Source organism: Molossus molossus, unplaced genomic scaffold (assembly GCF_014108415.1).
Source record: "Molossus molossus isolate mMolMol1 unplaced genomic scaffold, mMolMol1.p scaffold_m16_p_1, whole genome shotgun sequence".
NCBI classification, from domain to species: domain Eukaryota; kingdom Metazoa; phylum Chordata; class Mammalia; order Chiroptera; family Molossidae; genus Molossus; species Molossus molossus.
In genome coordinates this window covers 119,925,027-119,950,128 of record NW_023425344.1, presented here as the reverse complement: position 1 = coordinate 119,950,128, position 25,102 = coordinate 119,925,027, and the positions used below count along the sequence as shown (strand labels likewise).

General features: G+C 42.6%; 1 protein-coding gene across 8 annotated transcripts in view; it reads right to left on the bottom strand.

Annotated features, from left to right (window-relative positions):
• The window catches only part of PML (PML nuclear body scaffold), a 68,142-nt gene extending 46,514 nt beyond the window's left edge, over positions 1-21,628 (bottom strand). For all 8 annotated transcript variants that reach the window (XM_036257865.1, XM_036257841.1, XM_036257857.1 and 5 more), the window contains exons 1-2: positions 21,443-21,628; positions 19,333-19,781 (exon numbers count right to left, since the gene is read on the bottom strand). In XM_036257865.1, the coding sequence (XP_036113758.1) occupies positions 19,333-19,781; positions 21,443-21,577 (584 nt within the window). In that variant the 5' untranslated portion in view covers positions 21,578-21,628. The remainder of the gene's footprint in view (positions 1-19,332; positions 19,782-21,442) is intronic.
• Positions 21,629-25,102: the final 3,474 nt, after the last annotated feature.

Genomic DNA, 25,102 nt, shown 5'->3' with positions numbered 1-25,102 from the left:
TTCACAACTTCCTATAATAAGAAAAGCAAATTATGGGACATAAGTGTTGTTTATTTTGTTTTAGATGATTACAGAGATAGCAGGAAGGAAGGGGAAAAGTTTATATTGATAGGAGTTACCCCTTTCTCTTTTTCCCTCCCTCTTTTCACCTATTTAGGTTTTCCAAAAGTTTCCATAATCAATTTCAAGCAAAGGAACTTGGATTTTAAATACTGGTTTGGCTCAGTGGTTAGAGCGTCGGCCTGTGGACTGAAGGGTCTTGGGTTTGATTCCCAGTCAAGGGCATGTACTTGGGTATGCAGGAGGCAACTAATGTGTCTCTCACTCTCTCACATCAATATTTCTCTCTCTCTCTCCCTCCGGAGCTTCCTCTCTCCCACTCCATCTAAAAAAAAAATCAATGAAAAGGTATCCTCAGGTGAGGATTAACAACAGTAACAAGAAAAGCGGAGTCAATGGGGAACCCTCGAAGAACATTCACTCTAGGAAATTACCACAAAGCTCCTCCTCTTGAGATTTTTTTTTTTCTTTTGGTACGTGCCCCTAGCGGGAACCGAACCTGGGACTCTCCAGTACGCAGGCCAATGCTCCAACCACTGAGCCAAACTGGCCAGGGCTCCTCCTCTCCCTTGAGATGTACTGTTTCACTTACCCCTTTATAACTTATTCAGTGAACTAAGTTATTAACATTTTACTTGAAGCCCCCGTGTGTTTCCTGGGTTTTCAATCTTCCCATCCTAAAGCTGCCTCTGTCTAAACTGCCATGCCAGAGGCCACCTGACAGCAGAAAGCATGAGTTTTGGAGGAGGATAGACTCAGACCTGAATCTGACCTCTTCTGATTCCTAGCTGTGAGGCCTTGAGTAAATTACTGTCTCTGAGACTTAATTTGCCCATCTATAAAATGAGGATAAGGATGCCTCTCATAGGCTGTTGCAAGGACAGATGGGCTGGTGTATGTGAAATGATCAGCATGGTGCCAGGTACATGCTGGACATTCTGGAGCCATTAAAAAAGAGGGGGCACTAATTATACATATACACATGGGTAGCCCCACTGTTGGTGGGTGAACCTCTCAGACTGGCTTCCTGCTATGCCTTGGGTGACATAGTGGAGGAAACAACATTTCTGAAGCCAGTAGAGGAGACAGATATAGAGCCTGGGATACTTGCAGAGAGTGCAAGCATTATTCTTATGGCCCTTCCTCATCCAACTATTCATTGGTTGAGAAGGTGGCTGAGATGGGAGAACCTGAGGGCTCAGAAAGGAAGATACTAGAGATAACAGTTAAGAGAAGCAGCAAGGAAAGGTGAGTAGAAGAAACCTTGTCTGTTTCACACTATTGTCTTATGCTGGCCCCACACCTATGAATGAGGAAAGTTTGCGCTTTTCTTTTCCATTCTTCCATGCTGGTCCCTGCTTCCAAGACATACAGCTGGCATATCCATGGTATACAGTGTTCTGTTGGGCCACATCACTCATTCAGTAAGTAGCAGGTACACTGCTGCTGCCCTCCTGCCTTTTTTTTTATTATTATTATTTCTTTTTATTTATTGATATTAGAGAGAGAGGAAGGGAGAGATAGAAACATTGATGAGAGAGAACATTGATGAGAGAGAACACTGACAGACCGCCTTCTGCATGCCCCCACTGGGGGATCAGGGTCACAACCCGGGCATGTGCCCTGGCCAGGAACTGAACTGGCGACCACCTGATGCATGGGTCGATGCCCAACCACTGAGCCACACTGGCCAGGCCCCTCCTGCCCTCTTTATGGCAGTGAATAGCACTATCTACAATTCAAAGGCCACTTAAGCCAGAGACCAAGGGAAATTCCAGATTCCTCCCTGTCCTCTACTGCTTTAATAACTCCTCATTGCCTTGTTGAGTCTACCTTCATTTACGTAAAAAAAATTACTGAGTATCAACTGTGCACAGGCATGTGGCTAGGATATAAAGATGACTAAGGCAGAGCTGGTCAGTTTGGCTCCATGGTTACAGCATTGGCCCAGGAACCCGAAGGGTCTTGGGTTTGATTCTGGTAAAGGGCATGTGCCTGGGTTGCAGGTTTCCCTGGTTCTGATGGGGGCTGTGCAGGAGGCAACCAATTTGATGTATTTCTCACATCGATGTTTCACTCTCTTTCTCTCTCTGTCCCTCCCTCCCTCTCTTCCACTCTCTCTAAATTAAAAACATTTAAAAAATAAATCAATGTAAAAATATTCTTGGGTGAGGATTAACAAAAATAAATAAATAAGTAAATAATATGACTAAGGCAGAATCCTGATTCCTGAATCAGTTCCCATTGCTACTACCTTTGTTCTTGCCCCAATCATGGCTTATCTCCGTTGGGACTGTTCCCTAACAGGCTTCCCTACCTCTGGTCTCTCCAACCATCCCTTCCCAGTGCCACCAAGATGCAATTTCTAAAATGTGAATATGCTGAGGAGACTGTAATAATGCCCCTCAGAAGTACAGTTGGAAGAGTATCAATTGCAAGACACTTTTAAAGCATCATATAAGTTATATGTTCATAAAGGAGACTCAATTTTTGGAACACTTAGGTCACTTGGAGAAATTTATTGAGTTTTATTATAATGCACTACAGTTACATAGTATTGAATATTAGTGAACATTAATGCAACATGAATTTACATGCCAGTAAATGTTATAAGACAATAAGACAAAGTTTATCACATAGATAAATACAGTGATTATCAAGCTATTTAAATCTGATCCAATTTCAGGAAATGGAATGGCAAAAAATGGCTAAAACAATCAATTGATTAAAGCCATGAATAAGAAAAACTATATTTGATAATTAAGGTAACAATAATTCAATAGTATATGAGTTAAGTAGCATGGTGTAAACAGGCAGTTCTTCTCTTAGTCATGCCAATCTCGAAATACCCCACCAACTCTAACAACTTTAGTAGGATAAATCCAAATTATAAAATATGCCAAAACAGGACTTTGTTAGAAAATTAAATGACTAAAGTTAACAATTAAATGTTAATTGACATAGAAACAGGCAGTGAATCCTATGTGACACAAATAATTTTACTGTTCTCAAGTACTTTTATAAAAATGTGTGTACAACCTGGCCTGTGTGGCTCAGTGGTTGAGTGTCGACCCGTGCACCAAGAGATCGGTGTTCAATTCCCGGTCAGGGCACATGCCCGTGTTGTGGACCCAATCCCCAGTGGGGGGCATGCAGGAGGTGTCCAATAGATGTTCTCTCTCATCAAGTTTCTCTCTCTCTCCCTCTCCCTTCTTCTCTCTCTAAAATCAATAAGAAAAAATATTTTTAAAAAATATATATTTTTAAAAATGCGTGTACAATGATTTTATGTAGCTTTGAATGTATACTCATTCAACAGTCATTAAATAAGTTCCCTCAAATTGTAGTAATACTGTTAAGATTAGTAACCTAAAAAAAACCTAAAGATAATAAGTTAAAAATGGTAATGCTAATAATAATAAAGCAAGAAGAGGAAAATGAGGAGGAAGAGAGAGAAGAAATGTAGGAAAATTTCACTGAAACAGAATTTTTATATTGAAGGAGCAAGTCAAGTTGCAGAATAATTTGACACAAAACGCTCAACACCAAGATAACTTGGTTGTATCAGTGTGGCTCAGTGGTTGAACATCGACCCATGCACCAAGAGGTTGCCTGTTCGATTCCTGGTCAGGGCACAGGCCCAGGTTGTGGGACCGATCCCCAGTGGGGGGCAAGCAGGAGGCAGCCAATCGAAATTCTCTGTCATCGATGTTTCTAACTTTCTCTCCCTCTCTCTCTAAAATCAATAAAGAAAAAAAAATGTTTTGACTTCCGGTCAAGATGGCGGGTAAGTAAACGTGGTATCACATCCTCCCACAACCACATCAAAGTTACAACTAAACTAGGGAACAACCATCATTCAAAACCGCCTGAAATCATCCTGAATGGAAGTCCTACAACTACGGAATTAAAGCAGCAGCCACATCCAGACTGGTAGGAGGGGCGCCCCGAAGGGCTGGTCCCACACCCACGTGAGGCAGATAAAAATCAGGAGGACACCTCGGCTGAGAAGGTCCTCCCTGAGGACTGAGGGGTCCCCGTCCCACACCAGGCGCCCCGCTCAGGGTTCCAGTGCCAGGAAGAGAAGTCCCCACAACTTCTGGCTGGAAAAACCAGCATGAACTGAGGCTCAGGGAAGCTGAAGTGGCTGGAGCCCCAGGCAGCTCCTTAAAGGGCCCGCAAACTTATCGGACTCTCTCCCTCTAAGCTTGGAGGGGAGGCAGCTCGAGAGGCACCAGAGACACACAGGGAAGAACTGAGCTGTTTGGCACTGGAGCGAGGGCTGGAGAGGGGGCTTTCTCTGGGACAAACGTGCTATAAGAGGCCTTTGTTCCTTTGGTGAGCCCTTCCCTGGGGCAGCAGACAGTCGCTATATCTGGGACTCCAGCAACCTGGCTCACACTGGTTGCCCCGCCCTGGTGACTCTCTGAGACCCCGCCCCGCCCCGCCCCGCGCCAGCCAACTTTCAGGCCCACCCAAGCTGTTGCCACTTGCTTAACCATAGGATTGGCCTGTCTTGGATCCTGCTTCAGGTTTTTCCTAAATTCTTTCAAATGAGCAGCATCTGGTATCAGCTAGCCCCATACCTCTCGTTAAGTAATACACTGAAACAAACACAGGGAGGCAGCCAAAATGAGGAGACAAAGAAACAGGTCCCAAATGAAAGAACAGAACAAAACCCCAAGAAAAGAACTAAGCGAAAGGGAGATAAGCAACCTAACAGATGCTGAGTTCAAAATACTGCTTATAAAGATGCTCAATGAACTTAGTGAGAACCTCAGTGAACTTAGCAAGGGCCTCAAGAGCATAAAAAAGGACCAGTCAGAAATCATGAATACACAGTTAGAATTGAAGGAGGCATTAACTGAAATAAGGAATAATTTACACAGCTTCATTAATAGAGTATGTAAATCCAAGAAGCAAACCATCGATTTGGAATGTAAGGAAGCAAAACATGCCCAATCAGAACAGCAAAAAGAAAAAAGAATCCAAAAAAATGAGGATATTGTAAGGAGCCTCTGGGACGACTTCAAGCATGCCAACATTCATATCTTGGGGGTGCCAGAAGGAGAAGAGAGAGAACAAGAAATCAAAAACCTGTTTGAAACAATAATGGCAGCAAACTTTCCTAACTTGGTGAAGGAGGCAGACATACAAGTCCAGGAAGCACAGAGAGTCCCAAACAAGATGAACCCCAAGAGGCCCACACCAAGACACATCATCATCAAAATGCAAAAGGTTCAAAACAAAGAGAGAATCTTAAAAGCAGCAAGAGAAAGGCAGCTAGTTACCCACAAGGGAGTTCCCATAAGGCTGTCAGCTGATTTCTCAAAAGAAACTTTGCAGGTCAGAAGGGAGTGGCAAGAAATATTCAGAGTGATGAAAAGCAAGAACCTACAACCGAGATTACTCTATCCTGCAAAGCTGTCATTTAGAATCGATGGCCATATAAAGAATTTCCCAGACAAGAAAAAGTTAAAGGAGTTCATCACCACCAAACCGTTATTATATGAAATGATGAAGGGTCTTTTTGAAGAAAAAGATAAAATATATGAACAAACAAAATGGCAGTAAATACATATCTATCAACAATGGAATCTACAAACAAAATGAACAGGTAGAACAGAAACATTCTCATAGATACAGAGAACATTTTGTTGGTTCCCAGTTGGGAGGGGGGTTGGGGGAATGGGTGAAAAAGGTAGAGATTAAGAAGTACAAATTCACTGCTAGACTGACAAACCTCAAAGGGAAAGGGGTTGGGGGGGTGGGTGGGAAGAAATAAACCAAAGAACTTATATGCATAACCAATGGACACAGACAATAGTGTGGGAAAAGGTGGGAGGGGGGAGGGAGTAGGGAGGAGGGGGTCAATGGGGGAAAAATGTGAAACATCTGTAATACATTTTACATCCAACAATAAAGATTTTTTAAAAAATGTTTTAAAAGAGAATGAAAAATATCTTTAGGCATCAAAACAGAAAAAGCAAATAAATTGGGCCTCAGACATCTCTTCATGAACGTTTGAAGATGGAAGACAATGCAGCCACATCTACAAAGTTCTAAAAGAAAGATGTCAGACAAGATGTCATTCAAGTATAAGAGCAACCGATAGACATTCTCAACACTAAGAGACTCTGGGAATTCAGAAAAAACTGCTGATTGACAACATGCATCTAACCAAGAGCTGAATCAAAATAAAAAACTCATGAAAAGTGATGTCAAAGTGAAAGGACCAGTGCGGTCCACTGGAGTCATTGTGACATGGAACCAAGACTAGATACATGGGAGGGGACCATCGTGATCTTTCACAGCAGAGGCTCACTACAGTCTAAAAGGGAAGCGTTTCACTAAAAGCAAACTATAGTAACTGCCAACCCTTAATGTCTCAGTAATTGTTTTGCTTAATCTTTTTTTTAAATCCTCACCTGAGGACACTTTTCCATTTTTGTTCAGACAGAGCGGGAGGGAGAGAGAGGGAGAAACATCGACGTGAAAGGGACACATCGAGTGGCTGCCACCCACACGACCCAACCAGGGCCGGGGACAAACTGCAACCGAGGTACATGCCCTTAGCGGGAACCGAACCCGGGTCTCTCTGGACTGTAGGCTGAAGCTCTAATCGCTGAGCCAAACTGGCCAGGTCTGTTTTGCTTAATCTTAGAGAGATCTAGGAAAATATTTTAGGATGAAGAAATATTTCTTTGAAGCTTAGCAAGTCCAATTTTACTTTAGTCCCTTTTCCTTCCATTAAAGTAAAGGAAAATTAAAATGTAACACTGCTTATATAGCATACTTCCTCTTAATAATCTAATTCTAAGGGAAATACACTGTGAGTGTATTTATAGAATTCTTTTTTGCAGCTCAGCCCAGTTGTTAGTTGCAGCAGCAGGAAAGGAGCACCATTTGCATTCAGGCTGCCGTACATCCTGTGTGTCCCCAACTCAGGCGAGCTCTCCTATTTGGGTAAGCTCCCATGTATACTCCGGCCTCTTCCTCATTTATACAAGGGGAACAGTTCTTTCTTCCTTAAAAAATATCATAGGAGGGTGAGGGACTTAAGATAACAGCACAGGAAAAACATCTCAAAAGTTGGGAAAGCACTCTATGGTGTTAACAAGTGGTTGAATCAAACCAGACAGCCCAGTCTCTGACCATATTGGAAAAGGGAACTTTCCGACTGGGGAGGGGCTGCCAAGGCATCAGAGTGCCAGGGAGCTTTGCTTGAGGCTGCCATCAGACCTGTTTCCACACTTTGGTATCTGCTCCACTGGCTTTCACACACCTGGAATCTTTCTTCTTTGCTTTCATTTGCAGTGGTTGCTGGACATTTTCCCAAGACACATGAAGGACACACTCTTCTTTCTTTTTGTACTATGCAGAACTAGACTTCCCCTCTAGGGAGCCCCACACTCCCCATTCTCAGCCTGTAAGGGAAAAGATTCTCACTCTCTGACATTGGATTTGAGGATGAGGGTGTGTAACTTTTGGAGCTGCTACAATCATTTGGCAGCCAAGAAGGAGAAGCCCTTCTGTGAATGGAGCTGAGCTGGAGGAAATCCAAGCCTCATAAGAAATAAAAAGAAAATAGGTCCTGGTGACACAATTTCAATATCTAACAAGGTTAGGCCAGAGGCCAGCTCAACACCTATTCACTTACTTAAGTCAATTCACTCATTTTTCACTTAAACCGCTAACTAAAAATTTGTCACTAATTTATACATTTGTTTTAGTTGAAACTAATACACACAAACCTCTAAGGTCAAGGTACAGCTCAAATGTCAACTCTTTCATCCGGGTTTCCCAGATCCTTCCAACTAAACACAACTTTCCCCTCCTTAAAACTGCCCCCTCCCCTGCACTTTATCTGACCACGTGTTCTGATACGTGAGGGTCCCTGCCACAGAGTGCAGGGCTGTGCGCACCCACAACTTACTGCAGAAAGAAACCCTCCATAGATCCAGACATCGAAGACAGGAATTCTTATTATCCCAGCAACAGTGATCACAGTGCCAGGAATAAAATAAATGCTCAATAAAAGATTGTTCAGGGGCTGACTGGACAGATGGACAGACATGGTTCCAGGTAGTTTAATCTTATAAATTAGGAATCAGTGACAAAAACCTGTTATTTTCCAATCCCATTGCTAAAAATTCTTCTAAAATGTCTATGGCCTCCATCCCTGAGCGGCAAAACCTACTCTTAACAGCTGGAGAAAGCAGAGATCAGGCTTCAGGAGAACTGAGACAGGGACACTAACCCTAACCCTGATCTTGGTTTGGGTTACTTTAAATTCCTTGTTGCTTTCTCCAAAACATAAAAGGACACCAGGGGCAGGGGGGATTCCTTTTACCCACATAATATTTAACCAAATCTACCTTTGCTCTCCCCCACCTCCCACCCCATGAAAGGAAAAGCAGTTGTTCCAGCCTCTGAAACCAAGTCTCCTGTGAATTCACAGAAAAACTTGAAAGTGGGTCATCTGACTGTGCCCTAACCCCAGGCAGCAGCCTTTCCTCTGCCTATGTGATGCTCCTAGTAGGCCAGCATTCAATCCCAGGGAGATCACCAATCCCCAATTAAGATGTGAATTTACTGGTAACTTCACAGAGGGTATCAGGAGGGCACCAGGCAGGTCAAGGATGAGGAGCCAGGCAGACACCTAGAACGCAGACTTTCAGCAGGACAAGAGAGCTCCTTAGAGTTTTCACTCTTGGCACCTGGCTCCCCAACCCACCCCCAGCCCTGGCCCTAAGCAGGCTCATCAGGACTGTCTTTTCCATTTCCTCTTCAGTCAGCAGACCTCCCTTCCTTGCCATGAGCTTTGCCACTGCATCAGGTCCACCTCTGCCCTGGAACCTCCCCTGGCCTGCCTCTCCACAATCTGTTGCCAATGATTCCAACTTCTGGTTTGGGAAACTCTTTTTCAGTTTATGATCTCATCGCACCTCCCAAACTTAATGTCTTTTGTTTTCTCCACTCAACTATAATTCAAGCTCTTTTTGGCTACAAGTTTTGAAGACCCTGGATTAATTCCCCCACCCTATCTGGTCTAGCTTAGGGATATGACACCCCGACAAGGGTCTTAGCTTCACCTTACTCTTGGGTGGGAAGGCACTCCTCAGTGTCCTCATCACACATAATGGAAAGGGTGGGAATCACCTTGACCTCTAGGTCAGACAGGCTCTGGCCTTCTCCCTACCCCTTCATCTCTGCACTTTTGCAGGCCTCACCCCGACCTACACCATGCCCTCAGTCTCCCACTGGGGCTCCCTTTTTCCTGGTCCAGATTCTTTGCTGCAGTTTCTGTTGGGCACACATACCCAACAGCATGGTGGTAAATCTCAAATTCTTTATGGAATGAAGTGAAATATAAATAAGCATGTGGCCAAAGAAGCAAATACTGGTATCCCTGTTCCCAAACTCAGCCACTTCAATCAGAGTAGCACAGAGAAGAGAGGACCTGATCTTTCCACTCTCTGCCTTTCCACCCATCAGTGGATTTCCAGCAGAGCCCCATAGGGTGCCATGCACACTGTGTTCTATAGGAACTGGTAAAACAAGAGTAAATTGCATGAGAAAGGAGCAAGCTGAGGACATTCTATGTCATGGAAATTATAGAATAGAGCCCAGATTCCTCTCAGCTCATCTTGTTTGACCCCAATTCCACTTTTCCAACCCCTGCTTTCATGCACACTTATTTTCCCCCTTATCTAAAGGATTCTTTTTATTTGTATATCTATCTTATAATCACTGGCATTTTATTAATATTCTGCATCCTCCTCCTAGAAAATTTGAGTCTCAAACAAATCTCATGGAAGACTTTTCTTTACCTGCACCAGCTCATAACATGGTTTATCCAAGGATAAAGAGCACCGTGCAAAAAGGAGGTAACAATAAATGTTTTTTGCGGGTTTTTTTTTTAAATCCTCACCAGAGGATATTCTTCCATTTATCTTCAGATAGAGTGGGAGGGAGGGAGGGAGGGAGGGAGGGTGGGAGGGCAGGAGGGAGAGAGAGAGAGAGAGAGAGAGAGAGAGAGAGAGAGAGAGAGAGAGACATCGACATGAGAGAGACACATAGACTAGTTGCCTCCCAAAAGACCCCGACCAGGGCCGAGGACTGAACCAAAACTGAGGTATGTGACCTTGACCGGAATTGAACCCACGACTCTTTGGGCCACAGGCCAATGCTCCAACCACTGAGAAAAACCAGCCAGGACACAAGAAATGTTTGTTAATTAGATATTCATGAAGGCCTAAAGTCAGCAGCCTCTTATTTTCTGTTTCTTTTCCTTTTTAAAATTTGAATTTATTGGGGTGACATTGGTTCACAAAACCATACAGGTTTCAAGTGTACAACTCAACAAAATATCATCTGCACACTGCATCATGCACACCTTTACTTGCAGTTCCTGAAATGCAGCAGACTTCATACTGTCTCTGCCTGCTCCTCCCCACTCCATGCCCTTTCTCCTTCCTTATATGTCAGGCTATGTGGCCACCCTCTCGGAAGCTGCCTTCCCAAGCAGATGCAGACTGGGCAGGTGATCATTTCTGAGATCACTTGCCTTTGTGCCTGCCTTCCTTTTTCCTTCTGCCCTTAAACTGATTGAGCACACACTGGGGACAGGGATACTGGCAAGGGTGGATGTAAAGTAGAAGGCAGTGTGACATAGGGAACTATCAAAGAGCAGAGTGACTGACAATGGTCAGCGGGTTTCCTCATGGCTCTTTGCAGTCTTGATTGTTAGGAGCGGATCTGGTTCCTTTACAAGACTGTGACCTCACAGAGGGCCAAGGCTACATATTTATACCCTATTATATAGCAGAGGGCCTGTCACGTAGTAGGAAGGTGGATTGAAAGAACAGATTCCACAGACACGGTGATCAAATGCCAATGACCCCACTTTAAGACCAACTCTGATGCTGTTCTCTAATGTGTGTCCTAATCAGCTCAATGTCCAAGAGTAGAGTGACTTATTACTGAAAAAAGTTGTGGGTTATTTCTAGCATTGAGGTTTTGTGCAGAAAAAAACAAGTTGAGTTTCTCCAGTCACCACTGGTAAATTGTGGAACAATGTGATTTGTATATCATTTGTAAGTAATAGGGTCAAATTTTTTAAGCCACCTGCCATGCTCACAGGTCTAGAATCCTGCCCTTTTGCTGGCTGAACCAGCCTTGCCCATTGTACCTGGGGAGAAATCCACCCCTGACACCCACACTAGAGGTAGGACCACTTGTAAGCTACCGCCATCTTGAGGAGAGGCCCCTCCTTACTGCAGAAGCAGGAGGTAGAAATCGTGGTTTATACAACTGCCGCCAGCCCACATCGGCCACTAAAACTAGACAATCTAGGTGTCAACATTCACATGTGAGCAGACAACACAGAACCACAGGACCTATAAAGAGAATAAATAGCCAATGGGGACCAAACTGATTCTCAGTCTACACTTAAAAAAGGGTAATTATAGGAAACATAGAACATCAAAAAATTCTAAGTTTGTATTTCAGGGAGATTAAAAAACACTGCATAGAGAAAACATGAACAGGCTGACAAGAAATAGCATACTGAGAACATGAACCTTTTTTGTTAATAAAAGAGCATGATTGTTAAAAAAAACAAAACAAAACTCATCATAGGTAGTAAATAGTAGAAAGGGGGCTCAAAAAAAAAAAAAAAGGAGTTGGTGAATTAGAAACTCAATTCAAGAAACTCTCTGAGATTCTGGAAGAAAAAAAGAAGCAAACTAAGAGAATTAATGATAAAAAAAGTATAAAAGATATAAGAGATGGATTTGGAGTTTCAATATCCATATAACAATAATTGAAAAATAAAACAATAAGCAAATGAAGGGAAATCAATATATAGAAAAGCAGAAAATAATACCTTTGAGTTGAAGAAAGACTTAAATTTTCAGGTCAACACTGTCATAGAGGAGCATTACAAAAAGAGAAAAAAGGACAAGACCTGCATCTGATATGGCCTGATCAACCATTTTAAGAAAAAAGAAAATAATTATATGAAATCCTTAGCAAACATAAGGAATTGTGATGGTGACCCCAGAGTTTTATTTCTTTATTTTTTTATCCTCACCGGGGACATTTTTCCATTTTTTGTTCAGATAGAGTGGGAGGGAGAGAGAGAGGAAGAGAGAGAGAGAGAAAAGAGAAACATCGACGTGAAAGGGACACATCGAGTGGCTGCCACCCACACGACTAACCAGGGCTGGGGACAAACTGCAACCGAGGTACGTGCCCCTAGCGGGAACCGAACCTGGGTCTCTCTGGACCGCAGGCCGATGCTCTAACCGCTGAGCCAAACTGGCCAGGGCAACTCCAGAGTTTTATACCTAGCTAAACTTTCCTTTATTGGACAACAAAAGAACATGGAAGTTAAGACACTTAAGGCCTCAGAAAATACATTTTTTTTAAAACAAACAAAAAATTACTCTAAGTAGCCCAGCCAAATAAGAATTCAATTACATTAAATAATTCAAGAAGGGGGAAGATATGCTGTAGAAAAAATTATTGTGAGCAATGAAAGCAATTAAAATCTAAAATATGGGTAACAAGCAAATTATAATGTGATTATGACACTTAATAACTTAAGAAAGGATGCTTAGAAAAGGCACAAAAGGATGCACACATCTCTATATATGCATACCTATATATATGCATATATTATATCTCATACATCTTTCTACCTTGTTTAAATTTTTAGCAAACATATTTGTGTGTGTATGCATACATTTATCAAGAGTAGATTATCACCATTCTTCCAGATAAGATAAAGCCTTTAGCATACTTTTTCTCCTCCCCCTTTTTTTCCTACACCTAGATTTAGTTGAAATAATATGAAATTTTAGTTCTAGATTATTATCAGGTTGGAGGCATGGGGGAGGCAAGCAATCAATGTGTCTCTCTCACATCAATGTTTCTCTTTCTCTCCCTCCCTCCCACCCTTCCGTTCTATCTAAAAATCAATGAAAAAATATTCTCAGGTGAGGAGTTGCAACAACAACAAAAGAAAGAAAGAGAGAGAGCGTGAGAAAGGAAAGAAAGAAAGAGAGGAAGAGAGAAAGAAAAGAAGAGAGGAAGAAAGGAAGGAAAGATCACTGAAATAACCACATATATATATTAGAAATTAGAAAGGAGATACAGTTACAGACATAGAGGAGATTTTTAAATTATGAAAAATAGCTCAGGATGAAGTGGAAAATGTTCCAGAAAATCTCTCAAGATCCAAAGCAGACCAATAACATAGAAAAATAATCTACTCTTCAAAAAAGGCATCAGTCTCAGACAGCTTTTCAAGAAACTTCTATAAGCCTCAATTGCTTACCTTCTTGAAATTGTTCTAGAGCAGAGAAAGGATAAGAATAGTAAGATTTCTAACATTTATTGTTAACATATGCAAGGCACTGTGCTACATATTATCACATTCAAAAGAGGAAAGTTTACAAATTCATGGAAAGAAATTAGTATAAAATAGATAAGGAAACTTGACAGAGAAATCACACATATGCACAAAAATTGATCACATATAGATAATAGCCTAAATAAAATGTTATAAATAGAACCTAGTTATGAGTTAAAATAATAATATAACATTATTATATATAATATAATATATATAATATATAGTATAACATTATCAATAGTATACTACATAAAGATTTCCTCCTGGGAATTAAAAAAATGGTTCAATATAAAGAAACCTATTAATAAAATTCATCATACTAAAAGGTGAAAGGAAACGTTAATAGAGTCCAAAAGAACACTCATTCCTGAGTTTCTAACAAATATTTTTATTAGTTAAAAATAAAACAAAATAACAAAATTCTTAGTAAACAAGAAATGGAGAAGCACCTTTCTCAATGTGATTTTATTTATTTTTGTTAATTCTCACTCAAGGATATATTTCCCTTGATTTTTAGAGATAGTGAAAGGAAAAAAAAATGAGGGGGAGGGAGAGAGAGAGAGATAGAGAAACATTGATGTGAGAGAGACACATTGATTGGTTGCCTCTCACACACTGTTAGGCTGGGGATGGAACCTGCAACCCAGGTACATGTCCTGGACTGGGAATTGAACCTGAGACTCTTCAGTGCACAGGTGGACACTCAAATCGCTGAGCCAAATGGGCCAGAGCTCAATGTGATTTTTATCATTTTTTTATTTTTTAAACTCATCTTTATTGTTTATTATAGATGTCCCCCCTTTTTCTCCCCATTGACTTTCTCCCCCCCAATCCCGCTCCCCTCCTGCCTTCCCCACACTATTGTTGGTGTCCATTGGTTATGCATATATGCATAGAAGTTCTTTGGTTTATCTCATCCGCCCCCCCATTCCCTTAGAGGTTCATCAGTCTAACAACCAATTTGTACTTCTTAATTCCTTCATCTTTTTCACCCATCCCTCCAGCCCTCACCCATCTGGCAAACAACAAAAAGTTCTCTGTATTTAGGCGTCTGTTTCTGTTCTGCTTGCTCATTTTCTTTGTAGATTCAATTGTTGATAGAGATGTATTAATTGCCATTTTATTGTTCATCTTCTCCTTTAAGAAGACCGTTCAACATTTCATATAATACTGGTTTGATGGTGATGAACTCCTTTAGATTTTTCTTGTCTGGGAAACTCTTGATATGTCCATCGATTTTAAATGATAGCTTTGCAGGACAGAGTAATCTTGGTTGCAGGTCATTGTTTTTTATCACCTTGAATATCTCTTGCCACTCCTTTCTGGCCTGCAAAGTTTCTTTGGAGAAATCAGCTGACAGTCTTATGGGAGCTCCTTTGTAGGTAACAAAATGCTTTTTTCTTGCTGCTTTTAAGATTCTCTCTTTGTATTTAACCTTTGGCATTTTGAGGATGATGTGTCTTGGTGTGGACCTCTTCGGGTTCATCTTGTTTGGAACTCTCTGTGCTTCCTGGACTTGTGTGTCTGTTTCCGTCACCAAATTAGGGAAGTTTTCTGTCATTATTATTTCAAATAGGTTTTCAAATTCTTGTTCTCTTTCTTCTCCTTCTGGCACCCTTATGATGTGAATGTTGGTATGCTTGAAGTTGTCCCAGAAACTCCTTACACCATCCTCATTTTTTTTGGATTCTTTTTTCTTTACGCTGTTCTAATTGGTGTTTTTTGCTTCCTTATATTCCAAATCGATGGTTTGCTTCTTGGCTTTACCTACTCTCCTACTGATACTCTATAAATTATTCTTTCTTTCAGTTAGTACATCCTTCATTTCTGACTGGTCCTTTTTTTATGTTGTTGATGTTCTCACTAAGTTCCTTAGAGGTCTCCTTAAGTTCTTTGAAGGTTTCACTAAGTTCCTTGAAAGTCTCACCAAATTCCTTGAGCGACCTTATAACCAGTGTTTTGAACTCTGCATCTGATGGATTGCTTAGCTCCATTTTGTTTAATTCTTTTCCTGGAGTTTTGTTCTTTCTTTCATTTGGGACATGTTTCTTTGTCTCCTCATTTGGCAGCTTCCTTGTGATTGTTCCCATGTATTACATAGAGTTGCTATATCTCCTAGGCTTCATAGGATGGCCTATTGTTATAGGTGTCCTGTAGGATCTAGTGGCACAGCTTCCCTGATCATCCCAGCTGGGCCCTCGAGGTACACCCTTCGTGTGGACTGTATACCCTTCTGTTGTAATCGAGTCTTCATTGCTGTTCGCACATCAATGGGAGGGATTTACTCAGGCTGATCAGCTGCAAGGACTGGCTGTGCCCATGGACCACTGGCTTCTGACTACCTTGGAGGATGAGCTATGTAGGGGCCCAGCACACAGAGAAAGATTTACTTCATCAGGGCTCTGGTACCCACTGAGTCTGCTCATTGAGTGTTCACTTGTGGAGGTGGTTGGATGGTGGTGTTTCGATGGGATCTGAAGCTGTCCCCTAGGTGTGCTGGCTCTGGGGCAAGGTCAGCGTTTGCCTGTGTTCTATTCGGGGGCACCCGGCATAAGCTACAAAGTAATCTGTAGATAGCTGCTTCTTGTGCTGAACTTGGAGGTGCCCAGGAAAGCCAAGTTGTGAACCAGGGCTGGCTGCTTCTAGTGCCAGGCTTGGGGACACTTAAGGAGAGGTATGGGGCTCACTACCACCAGATGCTGCTTGTTTGAGAGATTTTAGGAAACTCTGAAGTAAGATCCAAGCCAGGCCAATTCTATGGTAAAGCCACTGGAAACAGCTTGGGTAGGCCCGAAAGTTGGGTGGGGCGGGGCCTCAGGGAATCACCAGGGCGGGGCAAACAGTGTGAGCCAGATTGCTGGAGTCCCAGATATGGTGGCCATCTGCTGCCCCAGGGAAGAGCTCACTAAAGGAACATCAGCCTCTACCAGCATGTCTTTCCAGGAGAAAGCTGCCTCTCCAGCCCTTGTCCAGAGGCCAGACAACTCAGTTCTTCCCTGTATGTCTCTGGCACCACTCAAGCTGTCTCCCCTCCAAGCTTAGAGGGAGCAAGTCCAAGTTAAGTCCATGTGTAGGCCCTTTAAGAGGAGCTGCCTGGGGCTCCAGCCACCTCAGTCTCCCTTAGCCTCAGTTCCCGCTGGTTTTTCCAGTCAGAAGTTATGGGCACTTCTCTTCCTGGCACTGGAACCCTGAGTTGGGAGGTTGGTGTGGGACAGGGACCCCTCACTCCTTCAGTGTGATTTTTAAAAGCTACCTAAAGAAGTCAATAGTAGGCCTCGTTGATTTGGCTCAGCGGTTAGAGCTTTGGCCTGCAGACCAAGAAGTCACAGGTTCAATTCTGATCAAGGGCACATACCTCAGTTGCGATTTGTCCCTAGCCACTCGATATGTCCCTTTCACGTGGATGTTTTTCTCTCTCTCCCTCCCCCTCTATCTGAACAAAAATGAAAAAAATGTCCTTGGGTGAGGATAAAAGAAAAAAGAAGTCAATAGTAAACATCATACTAAATAAGAAAATTTTTCATGAATGATAGGAACAAGATCAAGTTGCTTTTTCTAACACTATTATTCAATATTGTTCTGGCCAATGAAACAAAGCCACAAAGTAGTGTGTGTAAATACTGACAGAAAAAGTTTTTATTATTTGCAGATAATATGATTGTATACCTAGAAAATCCAAAAGAAGCAACTGAAAAACTTATAAGAATAAAAGAGTTTTATATAATTGGCTAGATATAATTAATATACATAAATTAAGAGCAATAGTGAATGCTAATGATAACTCATTAGAAATCATAATGGAAAAGGATTCCATTCTCAATGTTATTAAATATTCTAAATTTAACTATAATTTAAAAGTTCAAGATGTATGTGAATAAAACTATAAAACCCAAAAGTTATAACCAGAGATGAGGCCAATTCTCCCCAGATCTATTGCAATTTCAATCAAAATCCTAATGAATATGTAAGTTCTGAAACTGCATAAAAGTAAAAGAACAAATTATTTTTGAAGAATGGGAACTTGTCCTATCAAATATAAAGCTACAGAATTCCTTGTAACAGTAAGGATTAGCGTAGGAATAGTGAGATCATTGGCACAGAACAGAGATTTACAAACATACTCATGACTACATGGACATTTAGTTCATGATAAAAAGGGCATTTCAGATCGAGGCTAGAGTGGACTATTAAAATGTCTCAATGAGAGACCCGGGTTCGGTTCCCGCTAAGGGCATGTACCTCGGTTGCAGTTTGTCCCCGGCCCTGGTCGGTTGTGCGGGTGGCAACCACTCGATGTGTCCCTTTCGCATCGATGTTTCTCTCTCTCTCTCTCTCTGTTCCTCTCTCTCCCCACTCTACCTGAACAAAAAATGGAAAAATTTCCTTGGGTGAGGATAAAAAAAATATATATATAAAATGTCTCAATGAAAGTTGAGAGAACTAGCTTTCCATTTGGAGAGAAAAAGCAAAGTGAAGGTTTCTACCTTATATACCACACACACAAAAATAAATGACATTTGAATTAAAGGTTTAATTATAAAAACAAAACCATGAAATTATTAAAATAGAATATAAGAAAATATTTTTAACATTGGCATGGTAAAAAAATATTTCCTAGGATGATCAAAGCCACAAACTATAAAGGGAGATTGATGGATTGGACTACATAAAACTAAAAACTTAAACACTGATACCTCATGTTGTATGAGGTATTGTGTTTACACTCTTAATAGGCTCTTACAATTAAAGAGATTAATTTATCCAAGGGGAAAAAAGGCAAAGGACCCAAATAGGCAATTCACAAATGAAGAAAGAAATGGTAAACAGACATATGAAAAGCTGCTGAACCTCAACCTTAAAAATAAGCAAAGAAATCCAAATTCAAAAGATAATAGCCACTGTTGAGGAAGGGGAGGGTGGAGAAGGGAGCAGTGGGAAGTGCACGTGGTAAACTTCTTAGCAGGAAGTGAGTCACACTAAGTTCAGCAGGAATGCGGTTCTCAGTGGGTCCCCTATCCTTCATTTTAAAAGCACATCCCCAAGAACAAGCACACAATACACATACAATATATTGGGAGAGGTTGTCCCAAAGTTCACATAGGTACGCTTCCTTTTTGGCCAAAAGGAGTAAAAATAAGACCTCAAAAGACTATATCCTCATTTCTGTGTATATATATTCACAAAGAAACTCTGGAACATTCTAAACTAGTGACAATGATTACCTGGATAGGGGAGGAAGAATGGTGGGAATTAGGCAGAGTATAAAAAGAAATAGAGACTTGCCTTCTCTATAAGTTTTGTTATTTTTGAACCATATAAATGTATTATTTATCAAAAAATGAATTAAAACATTGTGTTGTTTAATAAAAATGATAACTGGAGTTGATTTTTTCCCCATACATACATTCCCAGATGGCATGGAGTTAGGTTTTGACTTTTTAGGCAGAAACTGCCTGCATCTCTCTCATCCTAGAATCCAGCACTCATGGAAAATTTCACTTTCTGAATGGCAGTTTGGTAACATGTATCAAAATGTAAAATTTCCATATACCTTTACCCAGCAATGGCATTTCTAAAACTTTACCCTAAATGAATTACTGAATAGAGTGAGAAGATGATTCTGCACTATTATTTACTATAGGGGAAAACTGGAAACTATTAGGATCCACTAGCATGGCATAGCATAAATCATGGTCATCACTACAGATGCTGCTGTTTGTGGACCACACTTAGAGTTGCAAGACCCTAGAAGCTCCTTGTCCCACGTTCTCAGCTTTGTGACTCTTGATCTCTGCTTCACATTCACCCTGTACCTGGTTCTTGGATGTGTCACCCCACCCCGGGCTCACCTAGTCAGTGTAGGGTTGCGGTGATTGGGGTTGAAGCAGAAGATATTGTTGGACTTGCGCGTGCCATCCAGGAACTGGCACACCGACTGGCTGCGGAGCTCTGCCAGGGGCCGGGCCTCGTGCTTGAGAAACCACTGGTGCGCCTCGAAGCACTTGGCGCAGAGAAGCTGCTCACACTCAAAGCACCAAAACTCTGCCGGCTCTTTGCAGCGGGTGCAATCGGCCTGCGTGCCCACGATCTGTCGGTACACCGACAGGCGCCGCTGCAAACTCTCGAAGAAGATGTTATCCAAGACTGGCGCATTAGCTTGGCAAATAGGGCACTGCATGCCTGGGGCCTCCAAGCAACCTGAGCATAGTGTATGCAGGCAAAGCAGCAGCTTTGGGCACTTGGCTTCTGCCTGGCAGCGCTGGCAGCGCAGGAACTGGAACTCCTCTTCCGTGGCTTGCTGGGGGACCAAAAGAGAGAGGTGAGACCTAAAGTCCCAGGAATCACTACCCTTGCCCCCAACACCATCAGTCACCTGCCCCAATGGCTGGAGGCTGGGATGGGACTTCATATTCCATTCCAGTTAGTCACTGGATGTTGTAAAACCCAGGCTTATCAGTATTACGATTCCCCATTTACTCAGGCTTTCCCACTCTAACGCCACAATTTATTATCTACTTCCCATCAGACACAGTACCAGGTCCTGAGATACAAGGATATATAGGATACATCCATCCCTACTATCACTGACCTCAGTTTAGAAAGGAGATACGTTAAGTATTAACCTTATATGAAGTTTGGTGGTTCCTCAAAAAGTAAACATAAAACTACCATATGATCTGGCAATTCAACTCCTAAATACATACCCAAAAGAACTGAAACCACTCACCCAAACAGATACTTATATACATTTACAGCAGCACACTATTCACAACAGCCAAAGGTAGAAACAATCCAAATGTCCATTAATGGATAAACAAAATGTGGTACACATAATGAAATATTATTCAGCCTTTAAATGGAAGGACATTATGGTAAATGAACTAAGCCAGACATGAAAAGACAAATGTTGTGTGATTCCACTTATACAAAATATCTAGAGTAGGCAAATTCACAGAGCCAAAGTAGATTAGAGATTACCAGGGGCTGAAGGAAGGGGAGAATAAGGAGTTACTGCTTAAAGGGTACAGTTTCTGTTTGGAGTGATGAAAAAATTCTGGAACTAGATGGTGGTGAGTGTTACACAACATTGCGAACATAATTAATGTCATTAAACAGTACACCTAGAAATGGTTAAAATGGCAAATCTTGTGTGTATTTTACCACATTTTTTTTTAATGCAAAAAAAAGTGCATAATACAGTACACGGCACATGAGAAGTGCTCATAAATGTTAAGCAATATTATTCCTAGTTGTAATTATGCAAATGACACAAATTACTGCGATTGGTGTTATTTGTGCTTTCAGAAGGTCCTGGAAAAACGTAGAGCAAGTGATCTAAGTAGCCCTTTTAGTGGGTGGTAGGCTGGGGTTTGTTCAGGAGAATGCTAAGCAAAAGCTTCCAGAGGAAAACCTAATCAACTGCTTTGGGAATGGGGGTGGGGCGGGCTGGGTGTTCCAGGAGAAATATCTGGAAGGCTTCCTGGAGAAGAAACCACAGGAGCTGCGAGGCCTTAACTGAGTCACCTCTCTTGTCTGGGCCAGTTTCCTATTCTGATCTGGTTCTTTAGTTTTGTTTTCTCCAACGTGATCCCTCCCCCTCCCCCCACCCTCACTGGGTCCAGAGCCATGCGCCTTGCTCCAGGCGGGGCCAATAGGGCTACCTGTCTGGGGCCTTCGTCAGAGCAGGGGCAAAGAGGCAAGTCACCAGTGCGTAGGTCGTAGAGTCCGGGCCTAGGTGCCACAGCTCAGTGGCCAATAGCAGCCCAGAGAGGCTCCCCTAACTCACCCTGGTCATCTTTTTCATCTTGTCTGCTCTCCCCTACTCCCACCGGAGCCAAGAACGTCAGGACTCCAGGGTCTGGTCTTCCCTCTGTGAACTTGGCCAAGTTCCCTCTCCCTTCGCACCTCTTCTCTCATCACAGCAAATTAACAACTCCATCTCCCCAAACCCAGTAGTACCTCTATGGGGCTGTGGTCCGGGCTGGGCTGGTGGCTTTCGGAGACAGACTCCGGGGGAGGCATGGTGGGAGCGTGGGGCAGTGCGGAGTCCTGGTGGGACCCCGGAGATTGGGCGGCTGCAGGCTCCTGCTGCATGGACCTCAGCGTAGTTTCGATTCTCAATTTGATCTTGGAGGGCGGAAGAAGCTGAACGAGAATCAAGCGCCAGAAGGCTGAGTTTCCGGAGCTGTCCGAAAGGGGAGGTGCGGGCTCTGGGACTGTCTCACGAGAGGAAGTGAGACAGAGCTGGGGGCGGTTCTAGGGGCGGAGAGGAGGACTGTGGGTTTTGAAGACACGCCCAGGGCCGGGAGGAGCACGCAGGAGGAGAACAGTAGACGAGCAGCTGACCTGGGGTAATGGGAAAGTGTCAGAGCTGACATGGGGAGGTAGCCTCCGCCCTGGGCTTTGAACCATTCATCAGCTCTCAGTGGCACAGCTTTGTGCCAGCCCCCAGCTAGAAACCCGGAGCACGGCGATGAGCCACACATGGCCGTTGCTTTGGAAAAATACCAGTGGAAGATATTCTTTGGAAGAATATCTAGTGGAAAGGCAGGCCCCAAAACAGAGATTTTCATACAGCATTGAGATTGGCTGGAATGGATGTCCCTCAGGTGGGGCTTGAAACAGTGGGAATTCACCAGGGATTCAAAGATTGTGAAGACACCTTAAACAGAGAGAATAGTACATGCAAAGGCATGGAGGTTTGAAACAGGAGAGCCAATTTAGAATCTAGTTTTGGTTATTTTCTGATTTAAGAGGGGTCGACCTAGGAGTGGACTGGAGCAAGATCATAGCTGAGGAGATGGACCAGTTTTGTGGACTACAGAGTCGGTTTGGAACCCAGGAACAATGTGATTCACTGTGCATGTTAAGAAAGTCACTCTGACAACCCGGGGACACTGGGAGGACACTGAGTGCAGAATGAACAGGATCAAGAGTTGTGCTGTTTCTGGCCCCACAGGACTGAGAATCTCACCTCTGGATGCTCTGGAGGGTCGGCTGCATGGAACAGGATGATGCCTTGGGTGACAACTGAAAAGGCTGATGAATTTTAGGCAATGGGGTGGGAACAGGGAGAGCATGTGACAGGGTATGAAAGTAAGGAAGGAGCAAATTAGCTTTTGGCCAGCAGGGAAGCATGCCAGAACCCCAGTTGGTGAGAGAAGAAAGTACAGCTCCAGGTGGCCTCCTGGGCCAGTGCCCCTGGCTTCAAACTTCAAATCATCCCAACCACTATGCTGACCCGTGTGCCCATTCTGTGCTGTTCCAGCTTAGAACAGACTTGAAGGGGTGGTGACAGGACTTTGTCTTGTAAAGGCTTACAGATCCAGAGTGTGTATGGAGGGGAAGTGGGGAAGGCCTCAGGAGCTGCCCTACCTTCCAGCCTGATCAGTACCCCTAGGATTTTAGAATCAGGCCATCAAACTAGGAAAAGCCAAAGATGCTGAGCAAACATCTACAGAAGGGACCTGGAACTGGGCTATTGTTGGGGGTGCTGAGGGGTATGAAGAGGCAGACTAGCATGTAGCTGAGACAAGGAAAGCTTTATTAATCTCTTTGCTCATTTTGGAAGACAGCTTGCCTCAATGCCCTATTGGAAATGAATGTTTTGCTGAGTAAACTTCTCATTTGCATTTGGGTTTTTTCAAGCCATGGAGAGACAAGTTACCTCTGGGTAACTGGGTCAGGAGTTGTGCTGTTTCCTTCGGTATCTCTGAGTATACTGTGTGTTTGAATGAAGATTACACAATGGGACTTAAAAATGTGAAGAATAGAAGTGAGTAAGCTGTAGAAACAGAACGAGTGTCCAGTGATAGGGCCACTACTGGCCTCACGAACCAGCAAATGGGGGGGAAATGATGCTGAACATACAAAGTCTCCCTTGGCACCTACATTCTGTACTCCTGGTTTGAAAATTCCTTCTACAATGAACAGAACCGCTTTGGTATACACAGATCATCCATTATCAAAATATAGTTCATCAAATGATTTGGAAATAGAAGATTATACATTGTTAGTTTTGAATTCACACAAGAGCTTTGAGAATTGTGTAGCTTCCTCTTCCCCTGTGATTTCTTCTTACGAGAATTTGCTCAGAACCCCTACACCTCCAAAAGTAACTACAATTCCAGAAGACATTCTCCAGGTTTTATTAAAATATAACCCAAATCTAGCAGCTACTCCAGTAGCAGCTCAGGCATGCCACACAGCAAAGCATTCCTTACTAGGTGCAAAGGAGCGAACGTCTGAGATGTTGGCAACAACAAAACTGGTGAAAAAATTTTAGTGGGTCCATCCAAACAGGAGGAAATGGAAGCAAAACTGGACTTCTGTTTTTCATATTCCTGTGTCTTTCTCTCTTTCTAAAAACCTACCCATATCAAAGATGAGCATGGACACTAATGTCAATTTGTTTATTAAGTTTTGATATAGTTTAACCTCAGTCTTGTTGACATGTAGCTCAGTTATTGTTTTTAAATAGCATTACTATTTCACTGATCTCAAATTTACCCTACCTTATCTAATCATGGATTAAGTAATACTAGGAAGCAGGATCAATTTTTTTTTTTCTTTATTGATTTTAGAGAGAGAAGAAGGAAAAGGGAGAAAGAGTTAGAAACATCGATGAGAGCCTCTTGCACATCCCCCACTGGGGATTGGCCCACAACCTGGGCATGTGCCCTGACTGGGAATCGAACCGGCAACCTTTTAGTGCATGTGTCAATGCTCAATCAATGAGCCACACCAGCCGGGAAGGATGAATTATTTTAAAAATTAAATGTTACTGCTTGCTATTCAAATAAGGCCACCTCTAGTCACTGAGCTGGATAGTTACTGCTGTCTGTAAGAGGGGGTCTTCTTCCTTAACCCCAACTCTGCCCTCCTTCTGTCTCCTCCATTACTATCCCAGAGTCTCTTATATCTTTTATTTCAACACTGCTCTTTTAATACACAGTTGTTTACAAACAACTGCTTAACTTAGGAAAAGAAGAATTTACAAGCCAGGATAACTACACTGTATTAGGTTTCAGACATTGGAATCAGGGACTCACCTGCTATCACGATGTGTTTTTTTCTTCCTTTTTACTCCCAACTTTTTACTTGGCATCAGTTTCATCCTTTCAACTCAGCTCTTTCCAGCATATGGCTGCTGACCTCTCCAAGTTTCCCTTCGGTGGCTGCCCACAGACCCTGAGGCCTCACTCTCTCAGGAAGATCTGATGACTTCCTGGGCCAGGTGCCCTTCTCTGGACTGTCAGCTGTGATCACAGGAACCGGGAGGCTGAATGGGTCTGATAGCTTCATACTACCCTGTCCATCAAGCCTAAGATCCTTCCAATTTAAGTATAACTGAACAGTAATTTTATCTAATTACGTTCATAAAAGTACTTTGGCAGACCTTTCAGATTATGGCCAGTGGGAAAATAAGGAACTAGAGTATTGTGAAGACCAGTTAAGAATTTGAGAAGAAACAATTGACAAATATCATGACAAGGTGCTTCACAGGCTTAGCTGTGGGGAATTTGTGCCTTGAAAGTGAAATGTAAAGACTTACTATCTTCATTTTTTCGGATAATTGTCATTAAAAGAAAACTTGATTTATTCTGTGTTCTAGAAATT